This window comes from Sebastes umbrosus, chromosome 12 (assembly GCF_015220745.1).
Source record: "Sebastes umbrosus isolate fSebUmb1 chromosome 12, fSebUmb1.pri, whole genome shotgun sequence".
Classification (NCBI taxonomy): domain Eukaryota; kingdom Metazoa; phylum Chordata; class Actinopteri; order Perciformes; family Sebastidae; genus Sebastes; species Sebastes umbrosus.
Genome location: NC_051280.1, coordinates 26,277,262 through 26,290,449, shown reverse-complemented (window position 1 = coordinate 26,290,449; position 13,188 = coordinate 26,277,262). Strand labels below are relative to the sequence as shown.

General features: G+C 39.7%; 1 protein-coding gene across 2 annotated transcripts; it reads left to right on the top strand.

The window, feature by feature from the left end:
* Window positions 1-7,220: 7,220 nt before the first annotated feature.
* On the top strand, window positions 7,221-12,712 carry erich2 (glutamate-rich 2). Of its 2 annotated transcripts, none has more exons than XM_037786763.1 (12): window positions 7,221-7,312; window positions 8,301-8,343; window positions 8,520-8,568; window positions 8,728-8,764; window positions 8,865-8,901; window positions 8,999-9,059; window positions 10,091-10,127; window positions 10,214-10,308; window positions 10,387-10,517; window positions 11,904-11,961; window positions 12,057-12,128; window positions 12,222-12,712. In XM_037786763.1, the coding sequence occupies exons 1-12, from the start codon at window positions 7,305-7,307 to the stop codon at window positions 12,431-12,433; spliced, it is 840 nt and encodes a 279-aa protein (XP_037642691.1). In that variant the 5' UTR covers window positions 7,221-7,304; the 3' UTR covers window positions 12,434-12,712. The 2 variants fall into 2 exon arrangements, with proteins under 2 accessions (XP_037642691.1, XP_037642690.1); XM_037786762.1 differs by having other exon boundaries at window positions 8,862-8,901.
* Window positions 12,713-13,188: the final 476 nt, after the last annotated feature.

Below are 13,188 nucleotides of genomic sequence, written 5' to 3'. Positions count from 1 at the left end.
CAAAACAAAAGACTTTCAGCCTGGAGACCGGACTTCGCGTCTCGTGAGAAACCAGCAACGTGCAGTTGTCTTTGTGTTCATAGTTATTTTAACCCAAAACATGATGTTTTCCCCTAAACTTAACCAAGAGGTATTTTTTGCCTAAACCTGAAGAAGTTGTAGTTTTGTTGCCTAAACCTAAAGAAGTTGTAGTTTTTTTGTCTAAACCTAAAGGAGTTGTAGTTGAAGGTCTTTTTATTTGTGTTCAAAATGTGACGTTTCATTCAGTTTTACAACATGTTAGAACGTGTTGCTTTTAAGTTTCACTTTCACCATGTAGTAGGCGTAGTAGGCCCCTAACGACCCACATCTATGGTGCTTATAGTGTCTGATAACGCCTATTTAATGACCCGATAACAGTCGAATCGGGTGGTCTGTCAGTGGATAGCGTCTCGCTAACTTGCCCTCACCATCAGTCGGTGTGGATGATACGTTTGTGTATCTGTTCCAGGAGACGCACGAGTGACGGACGTCAATAACGCTTCTAAAAACGCTTTCCTTTGGAATTGGCCTTTAGACTTACATTCATCAGATGGCCAGAACAGACTAAAAATGAATGCTAATGTTGCTCTATATCTGCTAAATATGTAAATAGGCAACAGTTTGCTAACACGATCTTTCACAAACTTTATAAGGTGATAATATGTCAATGTTTTAAGCTTGTTCCACTGCAATTCATGCAGAAGTTGATTCAGAAAAAAAGTTTTTCAGGGCCTTTAAGGGTGTTTGAGAGAGAAAGACACATAAAAATACAGTGGAGGAGAACATGCTCTCACATTTTTCTCTCAGAAATCTCCTTAAAGGTTTAAACCAGCCTTGTGGATGTTAGATGTGGTTTATGAAGCATACATCCTCCTGCACCATCTCTACCCTTTCACCGCACCTTTATATCCTTAAACCAAATTTTGCCATTTTTAAAGGGGCTCTCTCGCACTTTCAGAAGGTGTGAATAGATGCGTGTCTTTTTTTATGGTTAATAGCTTTTTACTATGATCATATTTAACGCTGCTATACTGTTTAACATCCCAGCACAGAGCATCTTAGCCTGCACATCTTTGCATAATCATCATTACAGATTCATTCATCAGTTTCATCATCTGATCACAAGACATTTTTCCTATTTAAATTCTGGTAATCAGGTCCCCTCATAAAGTGAGCCAGTGTATAGGCTCTTTCATGGAAACATCTTCCTCTACGGATGGACGGCCAGCAGAAACGACAGAGGCAGAAAATGAAGCGTGGAAAAGGCCGGATGCTGTGAAAAGTGGGAAGCAGATGGATGGAGCGGAAGGAAGGGGTGGAAACGCAAAGCCCCCTGAAATGGGCGATGAGTGAGGCAGAGACAGAGATGGAGTGAGGGAAGAAAATGAAGAAATACAGAGTTGATGAGTGAGGAAATGATGAATGGGCTGAAGTAGAGACAGATGGGCCGGCTCCATCAGTGAGATGAGCGGCAGAGAAATTGAAAGAGTAAGTGAAAGAGTGCTTACGAAGTCAAAGATGATGATGATTGTGATGATGACATATACACACACATAATAAAGTGCCCAGAGGCTGGAGTCATCCTCTTAAATAGATTTCACATTAAAAGCAAAGCATGGGTAATAGTATAAATATTAGCAGTAAAACCCCTCGGCTCGTGTTACGAGGACACAAACAAGTGAGTGATTTAATAGAGCAAATACAATAAACTGGTGTCACTTCAACATGTGTTTCTACTGTATGTGTGTGTGCTCCAACGCAATGTAAAGGACAGAGAGGTGAAGACTATTTCCTGGACTTCTAATGGAGGAAATTAACTGATAAACGTGAATCGAGAATTCAAGATTTCTCTCTATTTGAGGGCAATGTAGTACAAAAGTTGACAGGCATCGGGTAAATGGATTGAACCTTTCGTTTTGGCTGCACTTTGGCTATTATTAATTTAATTTCTGACGTTGTGATAGCCATTATGCATATGGAATAAATGCACTTCTTGTTGTTGTTGCATTTTGGATGTATTGTGTTGCTACTAACTGTGGCTTCATTGGCGCTGTCCAGCGCTGAAGCGTTTTTTGTCGTTGCCTTGTGATCACTTTTATTAGGCTTATAGCTATATTGTTGAATATTCTTTTGCCAGATTCAATTAAAAGTACATTTATATCAAATGTGCTATATGCCATATCTGCTTTTATTGAAAAGAACAAGAACTTCCTTATGAAGTAACTCTGAAGTCATGAAAATCAACTATTTTCTTATAGCATCCCCACATATTGGTCGCCCTGGCGCCGGCCATGGAGCTAGGCTAGCTGTTTCCCCCTGCTTCCAGTCTTTATGATAAGCTAGGCTAACCGTTTCTTGGGTTACTGTTAATATAGATGTCTGTGAGTCACATAAGAGGTAGTTAGAAATGTAATATTATTTACCTGAAGAGCATTTTATTCTTGGAGCTATTTGTTGTGTTGTTTCTTTGTTTTTTCTTTCAGTTTGTCTGGTTTTGTACGTTGTTAAATGGTGTCGTGTTAAATGGTATTTTGAATTGTCTGTTAATGTAATTTGTGTGCGTGTGTGTGTGTGTGTGTGTGTGTGTGCGTGTGTGTGTGTGTGTATACCCCAGGTGGGATAAACCAGCCTCTGTTTTGATGAAGCTAATGAGCATCCTAATAAATTAAATGAAATGGAAAATGAAGGATCGCCACTGAGAGAAAGACACATTACAGGCCTCATCTGTAAATGACATTATTGTAGTCACACAGTATTTGTATTTCAAACACGGATTGATTGAAACAGTGGCCTTCAGGAGCAGCTTGTAATCTATAGATCAGTCTTTCTTTATTTTGATTTGTGACACGCAGTTACATCACACACACTTTAATTAGCCTCACACGGCCCCTCGTACTGGGAAAGCGGAAGTTTGTCCAACAAATAAATCAATACATGTAACACCTCACTTGTCCCGTTATGTAGCCGAGTCTGTGACGTCAACACCTGGCATTTTGTAACCCCCCCACCCCTCCGCCTCTCTCTCTGTTATACAAGACACACACACACACACACACACACACACACACACACACACCCACACACAGCCATAATGGAGCAATTATCCTCTCCAGCTCCGATCTGCTCCTCTGATTGTAATTTGCATTTATTATTAGCCTTCAGCCTGCCAGAGGCTGTGAGGCGTGAGGACGGATCGTCATACACCACATCACACTGATGGACCTGCACAGATGCTTCATAAACACGCGTGCCCGAGGACACAGCAACACGAGCGTCACCGTGCCACATTCAAAGTTATACTGTACACACGCGCCACAGATGAAGTCATTTGTATGACAGCACGACGCTGCTTCGTTTTGTTAATGCTGATCCCTGTTAATGATATGGGAACAATATGTTCAGTGGCGTTTCCATCAGAGAAACACATGATTCACATTGTGATGTCCTGAAGGACCTCGATGAGTCTTCCTGTCCCTTTTTCCTGCTCTGTGTTCTGCAGTCAAGACGGCCTCGGGGCTCATCATATGGAAATTTGTGAGGAGCAGAGTCTCTCAAGGCACATACAGTACATACAACCCGCCAGCACACTAATAGATGTGCATGCCGCTGCTCACACACACACACACACACACACACACAGTCATACATGCACACAAAGAGAGTGTGTAGAGGATCACTGGAGTGTGAAATGATTCTGTTATCATGTCGTCTGTGTGGAATATATTTTCCCATCAACCGTCTATGGCAGGTGTGCCTGATGGGCTGCTGGTGCTGTGGGTGTGTGTGTGTGCATTTCGTGGCTCTCTCCGTCTGTCTGTCGTTGGGCATGAGGAGTTATGGGTGTGTGTGTGTGTGTGTGTTTCTCTCTCTGTTCGTCTCCATAAAAACGTGACAGAAAAGGTGACGTGTAAGAGCAGCTTTTGCAGCTCACGTTCCACCTTTGTGTTTGACATTTGACATCGAGAGATTCATTTGCTAAATTGTTGTAAAATCAGATCTGACATGACTGGTTGGGTCTGGAAACAAGGTTCAGATGAACTCAGAACTGGCTCTTAAAGGCCCCGAAAAACTATTTTCTTGAACAGCTTCTTACTAAGAGCAATGGGGTCCTACGTGGAGACAACATTTTTTGTCAAAGTTACAACAATTTTGGTTATTTCACACGAGACCTTTCTGTATTTTTACCAGCCGTGACAGTGTGTGGCTGGTATTGCTTTCACCTTGTGAGTCTGTGTGTCATCACGGCCAAATGTGGTCCTGGAGCATAGATTGCATATAATGGAGCCTTCAAATGGGGTCATGTTTACCGTGTTCAAGAGAAGAGTCCATATGAACACCCCCTTCTTGTGGTATTCACGACCTCGTAAGTGGAAAGCTTCTGAAAGCTCCCAGTTCAAGAGTTGTGACGTGTTTCTTGACGTCAGAAATGGCCGAGGCCGTGCTTATTTCTGCTTTCATGCATGAAATGTGTCCTGTATATTTGTCCGACCTCTTTGAATTGTGCACCTGTGATGCTGCAAGAAATTAATGGGCATTTATTTTGGCAGGAGAAAGCACCAGATTTATATTAGCAATATTTAATGAACCCAACATGATCACAACAAATTGCTGGACTTCAGGGGTCAATAACCTGCAGGTAGGATGTGTGTGCACTCCAGAGACTTTTTTTTCCACCATTATTTTTGTTTGCTCGTTAATCTTCTACCGTTTAAAAAAAAAAAAATGCAATCTAAAAGAATAAAAGGGACCTATTATGCTTTTGTGCTTTTTACCCCTTTCCTTTTGTCCATTTTTTGTGCATGTAAAAGGACTGCAAAGTTACAAAGCCCAAAGTCCACGCCAAAGGAAGTTACTCTCCCCAACAGAAACACTGCTCCTGTACTGCATGAAACGCCTTTCTTGAAGCCCCGCCTTTTCTTCCGTGACGTGGTGATGTCACCAAGTAACATAATAGCTGCCTATAGCGGATAAGTTGGCACGCCCTCAAACAAAGCTAGTTAGAGCAGAGTCTAAAGAATTTAGTACAAGTATGCACCTGAAAATAAGCATAATAGATCCTCTTTAAAGGAGCAGTGTGTAGGATTTAGTGACATCTAGTGGTGAGGCTTTACAGACAGGCTTATATATATATATATATAACTTAGTTTTTTCGTGCTTCCGTGGAGTTCGTGTTGGAGTCTGAGTTGTGGTGGGGGCTGGTCGTTTGTTGGCGTTAGCGGATTCCATTTCTAACTAAACGTTAGCTATCGTTGCACACTGTAAGCCCTGTAAGCAGAGCTGAAAAGAAATGCACTCGCGAGCGCGCATGACGTCACCTCTGTTGTATTTTCCCAGAAAAACAGGCCCGCATTCTTCACATTAAAACAGTCTACAGGCTGATAGAGGAAACCCAGAAAGTCGCGAAAGGTCTCAGTTTTTTAGGTTAGGTTACAACCTGTTCACACAAACAATTAAAAACGTTTATACAAGTAAAAACATACATAAAGTCCCCTTACAAATTTCGTGACATTCTATAAGAAACTGACTCTAGTTGTGACTATAGTGGATGTGTTGTTGTCCTTTTCTTTGCTGGGTTTCTTCCGCTCATGCAGGGACCGATTCACTTTTTTACACAAAGAGTCTACACACAGAAGCATGGACATGTACACATTCACTAAATACACACATGCACACGGTTCAGTGGCATGTCACTGTGCATGAAAGGATCCCAAGGGAGAGCTCAGTCCAAGCAACTTCACTGCACTGCCTAATTGATGTGTGTGTGTGTGTGTGTGTGTGTGTGTGTGTGTGTGTGTGTGTGTGTGTGTGTGTGTGTGTGTGTGTGTGTAACAGGGAGTAGGAAGTGAAGGGAAGGCATGCACATTTAACAGTCCAAACTAACCTCACCTTTCTCCAAACAGCGCTTCAAACTCTGGCAGAAAATGAACAAGCCTGTCAGTCATGTGCTAATTTAGTCTCTGTGAGAAGTCTGAGCCTTCAGCCTGTCAGTCTGATAGTTTATATCTTCCTGAGATTATAAGACAACCGTGAAACAATAAGTGCGGAGGAGACCTGAATCCATTAACCACACACACACAATACCTCCATCCTCACATTCTCACACACACACACACATTGACACACAGACTCAAGACTGAGGGCAGCTCTTTCGATGTATGCGCAGCTAATGTAGCAGTAACAGCTACTTATTGGATGAAATATGGCTGACATGGAGGATGGACGGAAACAGCTAGGCTCTGTGAAAGAGGGGCCTGGGACAGAAGCTTTTAAAATCTCTTATTTCTCAGCTTAAATAGAGTAAATGTGACTTTTTGTGCATTCAAATGCATTTTTGTTTATTTATTTATTTCACAAATTTAACAAAGAAAGCAACCAAAACAGCAGAATTATAAATAGTAGTGTACTGGCAGTTTGCTATAAACCATCCTTGCTGCTTCTAGCAGGATGTAAAGGTTTCTGACTCGTGTAGATTACCATGTCCAACTTCCACTTGCCTTCTGCAGACAGAAGATTAGGCTCGTATTGTGAGTGAAAATATTCCACAGAAATAAAAATAAACCAAAAGATATCCATATGCAATAATAGACTATCAAAATTGGACCAATTACACAGGAAATAACTGAAATACAGTCTACAATCTGTGGTCAGAAACATTGTTGCTCCTCATCCTGCTCCACTGAAGCCTAACTCGCACTAATCACACTTAAAGGGAGACACCCAAATTGTCCAATAGCAGGACAGACTAGAGGAGCACATCTTAATAAGACAAAACACACATAAAAGAGTCAAAATGGATCACAAACATGACTCATTACCTTAATTCTAATGCATATCAAACATTTTAAATGGCACAACACAATTTTGCTATGAGAATCAAATATAAAAAAACTGTAAATAATACAACATGGCTCTTACAAGTAGCATGTAGTGATGTTTCATCAAATAAGAAGACATTAGCCTGTGTGACAAAACTTTTTATTTAAGTTTAACAACCCATACAATGAACAGAAACACACAATTACCTATTTAAAACAACTACATATAATACTGCATCCCTGCTTCTCCATACTCCAAAAGTCATGGCACAAAATGTATCTGTCTCTGGCCTGCATATTTTTAGAAAAACTAAATTTTCCGGCAGCACTTGAAGGCAGCATTGACTCTGAATACCTCTGTTACTATGGTAACCACTGTTTGCTTCACTGTTGCGTGGCAACCATCGACTGTCGCACTGACAGTAACTTAGCTAGTCTATCTTAAGTTGCAGTGGTTCATCTTCCTCCATGAGCAGGTGAGCAACAGGTTACTGACATTAACTAACGGTAGTAACTCACTATGCTACTGTTAGCAACTAGCTTAAATATAAATAAATATAAATGTTTTTCACCAGACCATCAGACTTTAAAATAGATAATCAATACAACACCTTCTCACACAAAAATATATCTTTTACTGTATATACTGTAAATGTTCTTAATATGCACTTGTACAAAGTATTTCCTTTATAATTGTAATATAACTTAAAGTATTTGTAATTGTAATTGTACTATAACTAATTGTAATTGTAATATAACTTAAAGTATTTGTAATTGTAGCTAGTTGTAATATAACTAATTGTAATTGTAATATAACTAATTGTAATTGTAATATAACTAATTGTAATTGTAATATAACTAATTGTAATTGTAATATAACTTAAAGTATTTGTTATTGTTATTGTACTATAACTAATTGTAATTGTAATATAACTTACAGTATTTCTTTTAATAATTGTAATATAACTTAAAGTATTTGTAATTGTAATTGTAATATAACTAATTGTAATTGTAATATAACTTACAATATTTCCTTTTATAATTGTAATATAACTTAAAGTATTTGTAATTGTACTATAATTAATTGTAATTGTAATATAACTTACAGTATTTCCTTTCATAATTGTAATATAACTTATTATTTTAATGGAGCTTCCCAGTAAAAAGCATTTCACACATTGTACCTGTATAACCAGCGTGACAATAAACATCTTGAATGTTGAATCTTGAATGTAAACTAGGTAGCAGCTACCCTGGTAAATGAACAACTTGATTAATGACGTAGTAATGTGTTTCAGTACCAGGAATGTTGCTTCAACAGCTCTCATTGACCAAATAAAATACTTAAATACGAAATAGTGGACACAAACAGTACACACATTAATCCATATGGAAACATTAGGAGTTTATAATCCATGCTAATTAATTCACAAACATTTTTCACTGCTGTAATTTGATGTCCAGGTTAGAGTGTTTGGGGAAATCCTCCACGGGTTCACAGAAACAGGTAATCACTAAAGTATAAAGTCAGATGTATTCTGTTTTAGTACTCTAGTTTTCTACCTACATACAGTATATGCAGTTTTTTTATGGATTACATTGTTGATATTAAGTGTTGTTTGAGTAGGAAATACATTGTCCATGCTTGTTCATTGCATTGAAAAATAATTTTCATCTTTCTAGTTAGCAGAAGAAGTTCCCTCTGCTCATGCTGAGACACGCAAACCCAATGGTAAGAAGTTATTCAGACTTCACATCAGTGTACAGCATCCTGACTTGTTTCCTTTTTTAAGGCTGACATAAGACATATACGATTTCACTTGAGTTCCACCTTGTGTTTATGCTGCTCTCCAGCCTTTCATGGCAAGCACATATTCTTATTATTTTCTAGACAACGTGGGGAAAAAGACAGTCACTGATAAACCTCGGTAAGAAAAGTCCCATCGTAGCAAGTATATATTTCTGTCATAACACACAATGTTCATCCAGTATTTTTATTTTCTTTTTTTTACTTTTTGCATCCAGCAGGAGTCTTCCTGCCCGAGCACTGCCTCGTTCTGTCCAGGTGGGTGTTCTGAGATAGACCACACCAAGACTGGATTGACAGAAACATGTTTTGCTCCGCTACTGTAATTATTATTATTTTTTTTAACTGTCTCAAGGTTTCTTGCCAGGAGACTCAGAAGTCTGAGATTCCAAGTAGGAAAGTGCTGGATACAGACGGTATGTGATGGTGGACTCTCATCTCATCAGTACCATTTCAATTATGCAGGGCGAAGTCAATTTCTCAAGCGAAGGCAGCCTCAAAAGACCAGAATGCAATGCAACTCCCAGACAAGTTTAAGGAGTGCAACTCTTGCTTCATCATAAATGAAAAATGTCACTTACTGTTTTTCATAGCAATTGCTGTTGATCACTCTCCACAAGCATGTGTATGCATGTCTACGTGCATGCTTGCTAAAGGAAGAGTGTGTAGTATTTCGGGGATCTATTAGCAGAAATGATATATAATATTCATAACTATGTTTTCCTTAGTGTATAATCATTTTGTTTTCGTTAGCTCAGAATGAAGCCCTTCATATCTACATCTCTTCACAGAGTCCTCCATGTTGCTCCGCCATGTTTCTACAGTAGCCCAGAACAGACAAACCAAACATTGGCTCTAGAGAGAGCCTTTCACATTTTGCGTTACCTGAAGGCCACCGTAGTTCTCCGACACGCTTGTGAAATGTGAGCCGCAGAGTGCAAAACCGTGGTACCGCCAGCCGCCGTCTGACTTCCGTTGCTCCTAAAGTAGTGTTATTATGGTAAGGATGGCCTCTGAGCGAGGCAACCGGCGTTACCACAGTCTTGGAAAGGGAAGAGTGAGCGGAGGGGTTCTCAATTGGTTGCAATCTGCAACCACACCACTAGATGCATCCAAATCCTACACACTTTACCTTTACAATTTTTACAAGTAATTCTGGGAAATGTAGTAAGTCACAAACAAGGTCACCACTAACTGTGACAGAATTAGAAGAGACAGGCTGCATACACAAAAAGTTAACTGTGTTATTCGTGTCATTTATCCTCATGTCTCCAGACTGTGTCCAGTTTTGTTTAAAACATCATGTCAACTAACAGTTTCATTTTGTTCTGCTCACGCATGATTAACATTAAATACTACTATCTGTTGTACCAAACTAAAAAGTAAAATCCATGCAAGGGTTTCCTGGCTGAATTAAATGTCTTGTATGTCTGTGGTTGTCCTGTAGAATGCTCACCAAAGGAGTCCATCAACCCAACACCAAGGTCCGTACTCTGAATTCACATAGTTGGTGATCAGTCAAATGAAATATTGCCAACACAGTTTTTAAAAATCTTAAATGTGATTTCAGGGTTGAAGAACACACACAGTCGACAGCAGTGCCTGATGAACAGCTGAAAAAGAAAGACTTGAGGAAAGCACCGCCGTCAGACTCTGCACTAACAGGTAAGTTGTTGTAGAACAAAACGCAAAGTAAGAAATGTCGCAAGAAAGAAACCGATGATGGTGTTAATGGTTTGTCAGGAGGAGCGACACGTTCTCTTCCACCAGCTGAGCCTCTCCCCACACATGAGCCAAATGGGGAGGAAGAACAGACCGAGGAAGAGGATGTGGAGGATGAAGACGTTAAGGCACCAGTGGAGCTGATAATGGAGGTAAAGTGACTGATCACCATCAATGATTCCACACTTCATGCTCTGCTGAGAGGATGACGTAGACTGTACTGTAGTAACGTTTTGTTTTATTTCAGATGCCAAATATCATTTTAAACTTTTCCTCTCCACTCCTCTTTTTCATAGACCATTTTTTGTCTTTTTTAGGGGGTGACAGGGGGTCTTTAGGGGGAGATAGAAGGTCAGCAGTAGATGTCACATAGAAATGGTGTACATCATCTGAAAGCTGGGAACCCCGAGATTAATTTGAGATGCAGCTGTGTGTCAAGTTGTTCTTGTCATAAATCAAAAATAAACAAATAAGTCATAAATTAATTGATTCATTAAAATACATTTTGAAAGTGTGTAAGGGTTTAGAACATGATTATAGATGATGGCCATTCCCATGCTCTATGCGCAGATTTGGTGCTAAATTGAACCATTTTTGACCATTTGAGAATTGATAAAAATGATCAATAGTCCCTAAAAAATACCACATAAAGACACAAAGACCTCGAGGAACAGCATAGAAAAAGCCCTGCTGTGATTTGTTTTAAAAAACTTTTGACATTTTATGAGATTTCTGCAAGAATTGCATTTTTTCGGCGATTGGATGGCGATCACTTCTGTTGTGTAAACTGCTCAGAAACCCCCTTATTGTTAATCTACCTAGGAAAGCCATCCATCCTCTGAATGCTCTAGGTCTCTAGTTTGTGATTGTAAAGTTTCATGGGGCTGTGATTATCCTAGAGGTCTCACTACAATGAAATGGCAACTATCGGGGACTAACATCATCACACATGAATACAATTGGGCTCATTGGATCCACAAGAGTCTCAGCTTTACAGTAATACCCAATTTATGTAATTCAAAGACTGTTTAGGGACCCCAGTATGCAGAAATACTGTATTCAAATACAACATATTAGAATAGGTGAAAAATAACACATTTGTACTGCATTTAAAAACTGCATGGTTTTTAACCCAAACTGCATGTGATTATCATAAAGTGGGCATATCTGTAAAGGGGAGACTCGTGGGTACCCATAGAACCCATTTTCATTCACATATCTTGAGGTCAGAGGTCAAGGGACCCCTTTGAAAATGGCCATGCCAGTTTTTCTCACCAGAATTTAGCATATCTTACATGCTAGCATGACATTGTTGGTACCGATGGATTCCTTAGGTTTTCTAGTTTTATGTGATACCTTCACTCTAGCTCTCATACTGAGCCTTCTACAGCCTCTGAAAGACAGTAAAGTCGGCCGAGGGTGCCGCTGCCTTCAGGGAGTGGAAGAGGTTAATCCTTGGTTTTAGTCAAACATATTATTTTACTCAACTTGGATATACTGAGAGAAATTGAAACTCAAGTGAAATTGTTTTGTTTCAGTTCCTCAGAGCTGTGATGGACAGAGACTTCCAGCCGGCCAGCAAACTGTGTCAGATGAGTAGGTATCCTGCAGCCATCAACTGTGTGTCTGTCAGTCAATAAATCAGCCACCGGCGAAGTCAGCCAATGCTGCCTCTTCTCTCCTCGTTCCAGTTCTCATCTACGAACCAGACAATCCTGAGGCCTCTGAGTTTCTCCCGCTGATCCAGAAGAAGCTGTTGGAGGGTGAGAGTCCCTCCGTTCATACAAACACAAACACTTTTACGATGCATATTCCGAAAACACACCGTGAGTTTGTGTCATGCATTTTTCTATTAGAGCAAGAAGCAGAGCAGAGCACTGAGGAAGAAGAAGAAGAAGAAGAAGAAGATGATGATAAGGATGACAACTCAGATGAGTCTAGGAGCAATGAGGAGTCACCTCAGAGCTCAAGCTGCTCCTCTTCATCTCGCTCCTCCTCAGATGATGATGAAGAAGAAAAGAAAGTAAACAGACACAAGCCGTGTCCTCCTTCTCACATTTCCCCCTAAATCTATCGTAGTCTTTGTGCACTTTGTAGATGCTGTGACAATTATAGATTTTTTTCATATTTCATCTGCAAATAAAATATTTATTGTAGACAAAGCATGATAACGTTTGCCAATTAGGTATTAAAAACACAGTACAGCTGCGGCTGATGGGAATGTCATAAGTTTTATGTTGACAAGATGATGGCGCTAGATACTTCGCTGAGGTGGACAAAGTTGATATATTGATAAAAATAAAATGTGACAATGTAAACGGACTTATTGAATAAATCATGACGTACATGAAACGTGAATTCTTTGTCAAAGCGGAGGAGATGAGGAAACGTTTCACAACTTCATACATGTAACAAACATAAATGACTTATTTCCATCTTGTTTTCTGTTGTTTTCCAGCATTTGAGGTTTGACTGGCGCCCCTGTTAATGATGCCATCTTGTTACGCTCTCTTCTTCTGCAGTCGTTTAATTGCACCCCACTGGAGAATTAGCACCACCAGCTGTTTAATCTTAAAGAACCAACTCTTAATACTCATCTAGCGGATGGAAATGCACATTCATTTGTATTTTCTTTTACAGATTTTCTAGAAGTCCCAACCCATTCGCACAAAAAGGCTATGAATGCCAGAATAATGGGCGAGGTATTTAGCGTACAATAAAAACACCTTTCTTGCGTTTGCCGTGTCATTTGTTCTCCGTGTAGTATGTACTGACTGCAGTGTACATGTTCTGCGTAAATATGCTACGATCAGAGCTAGTGAC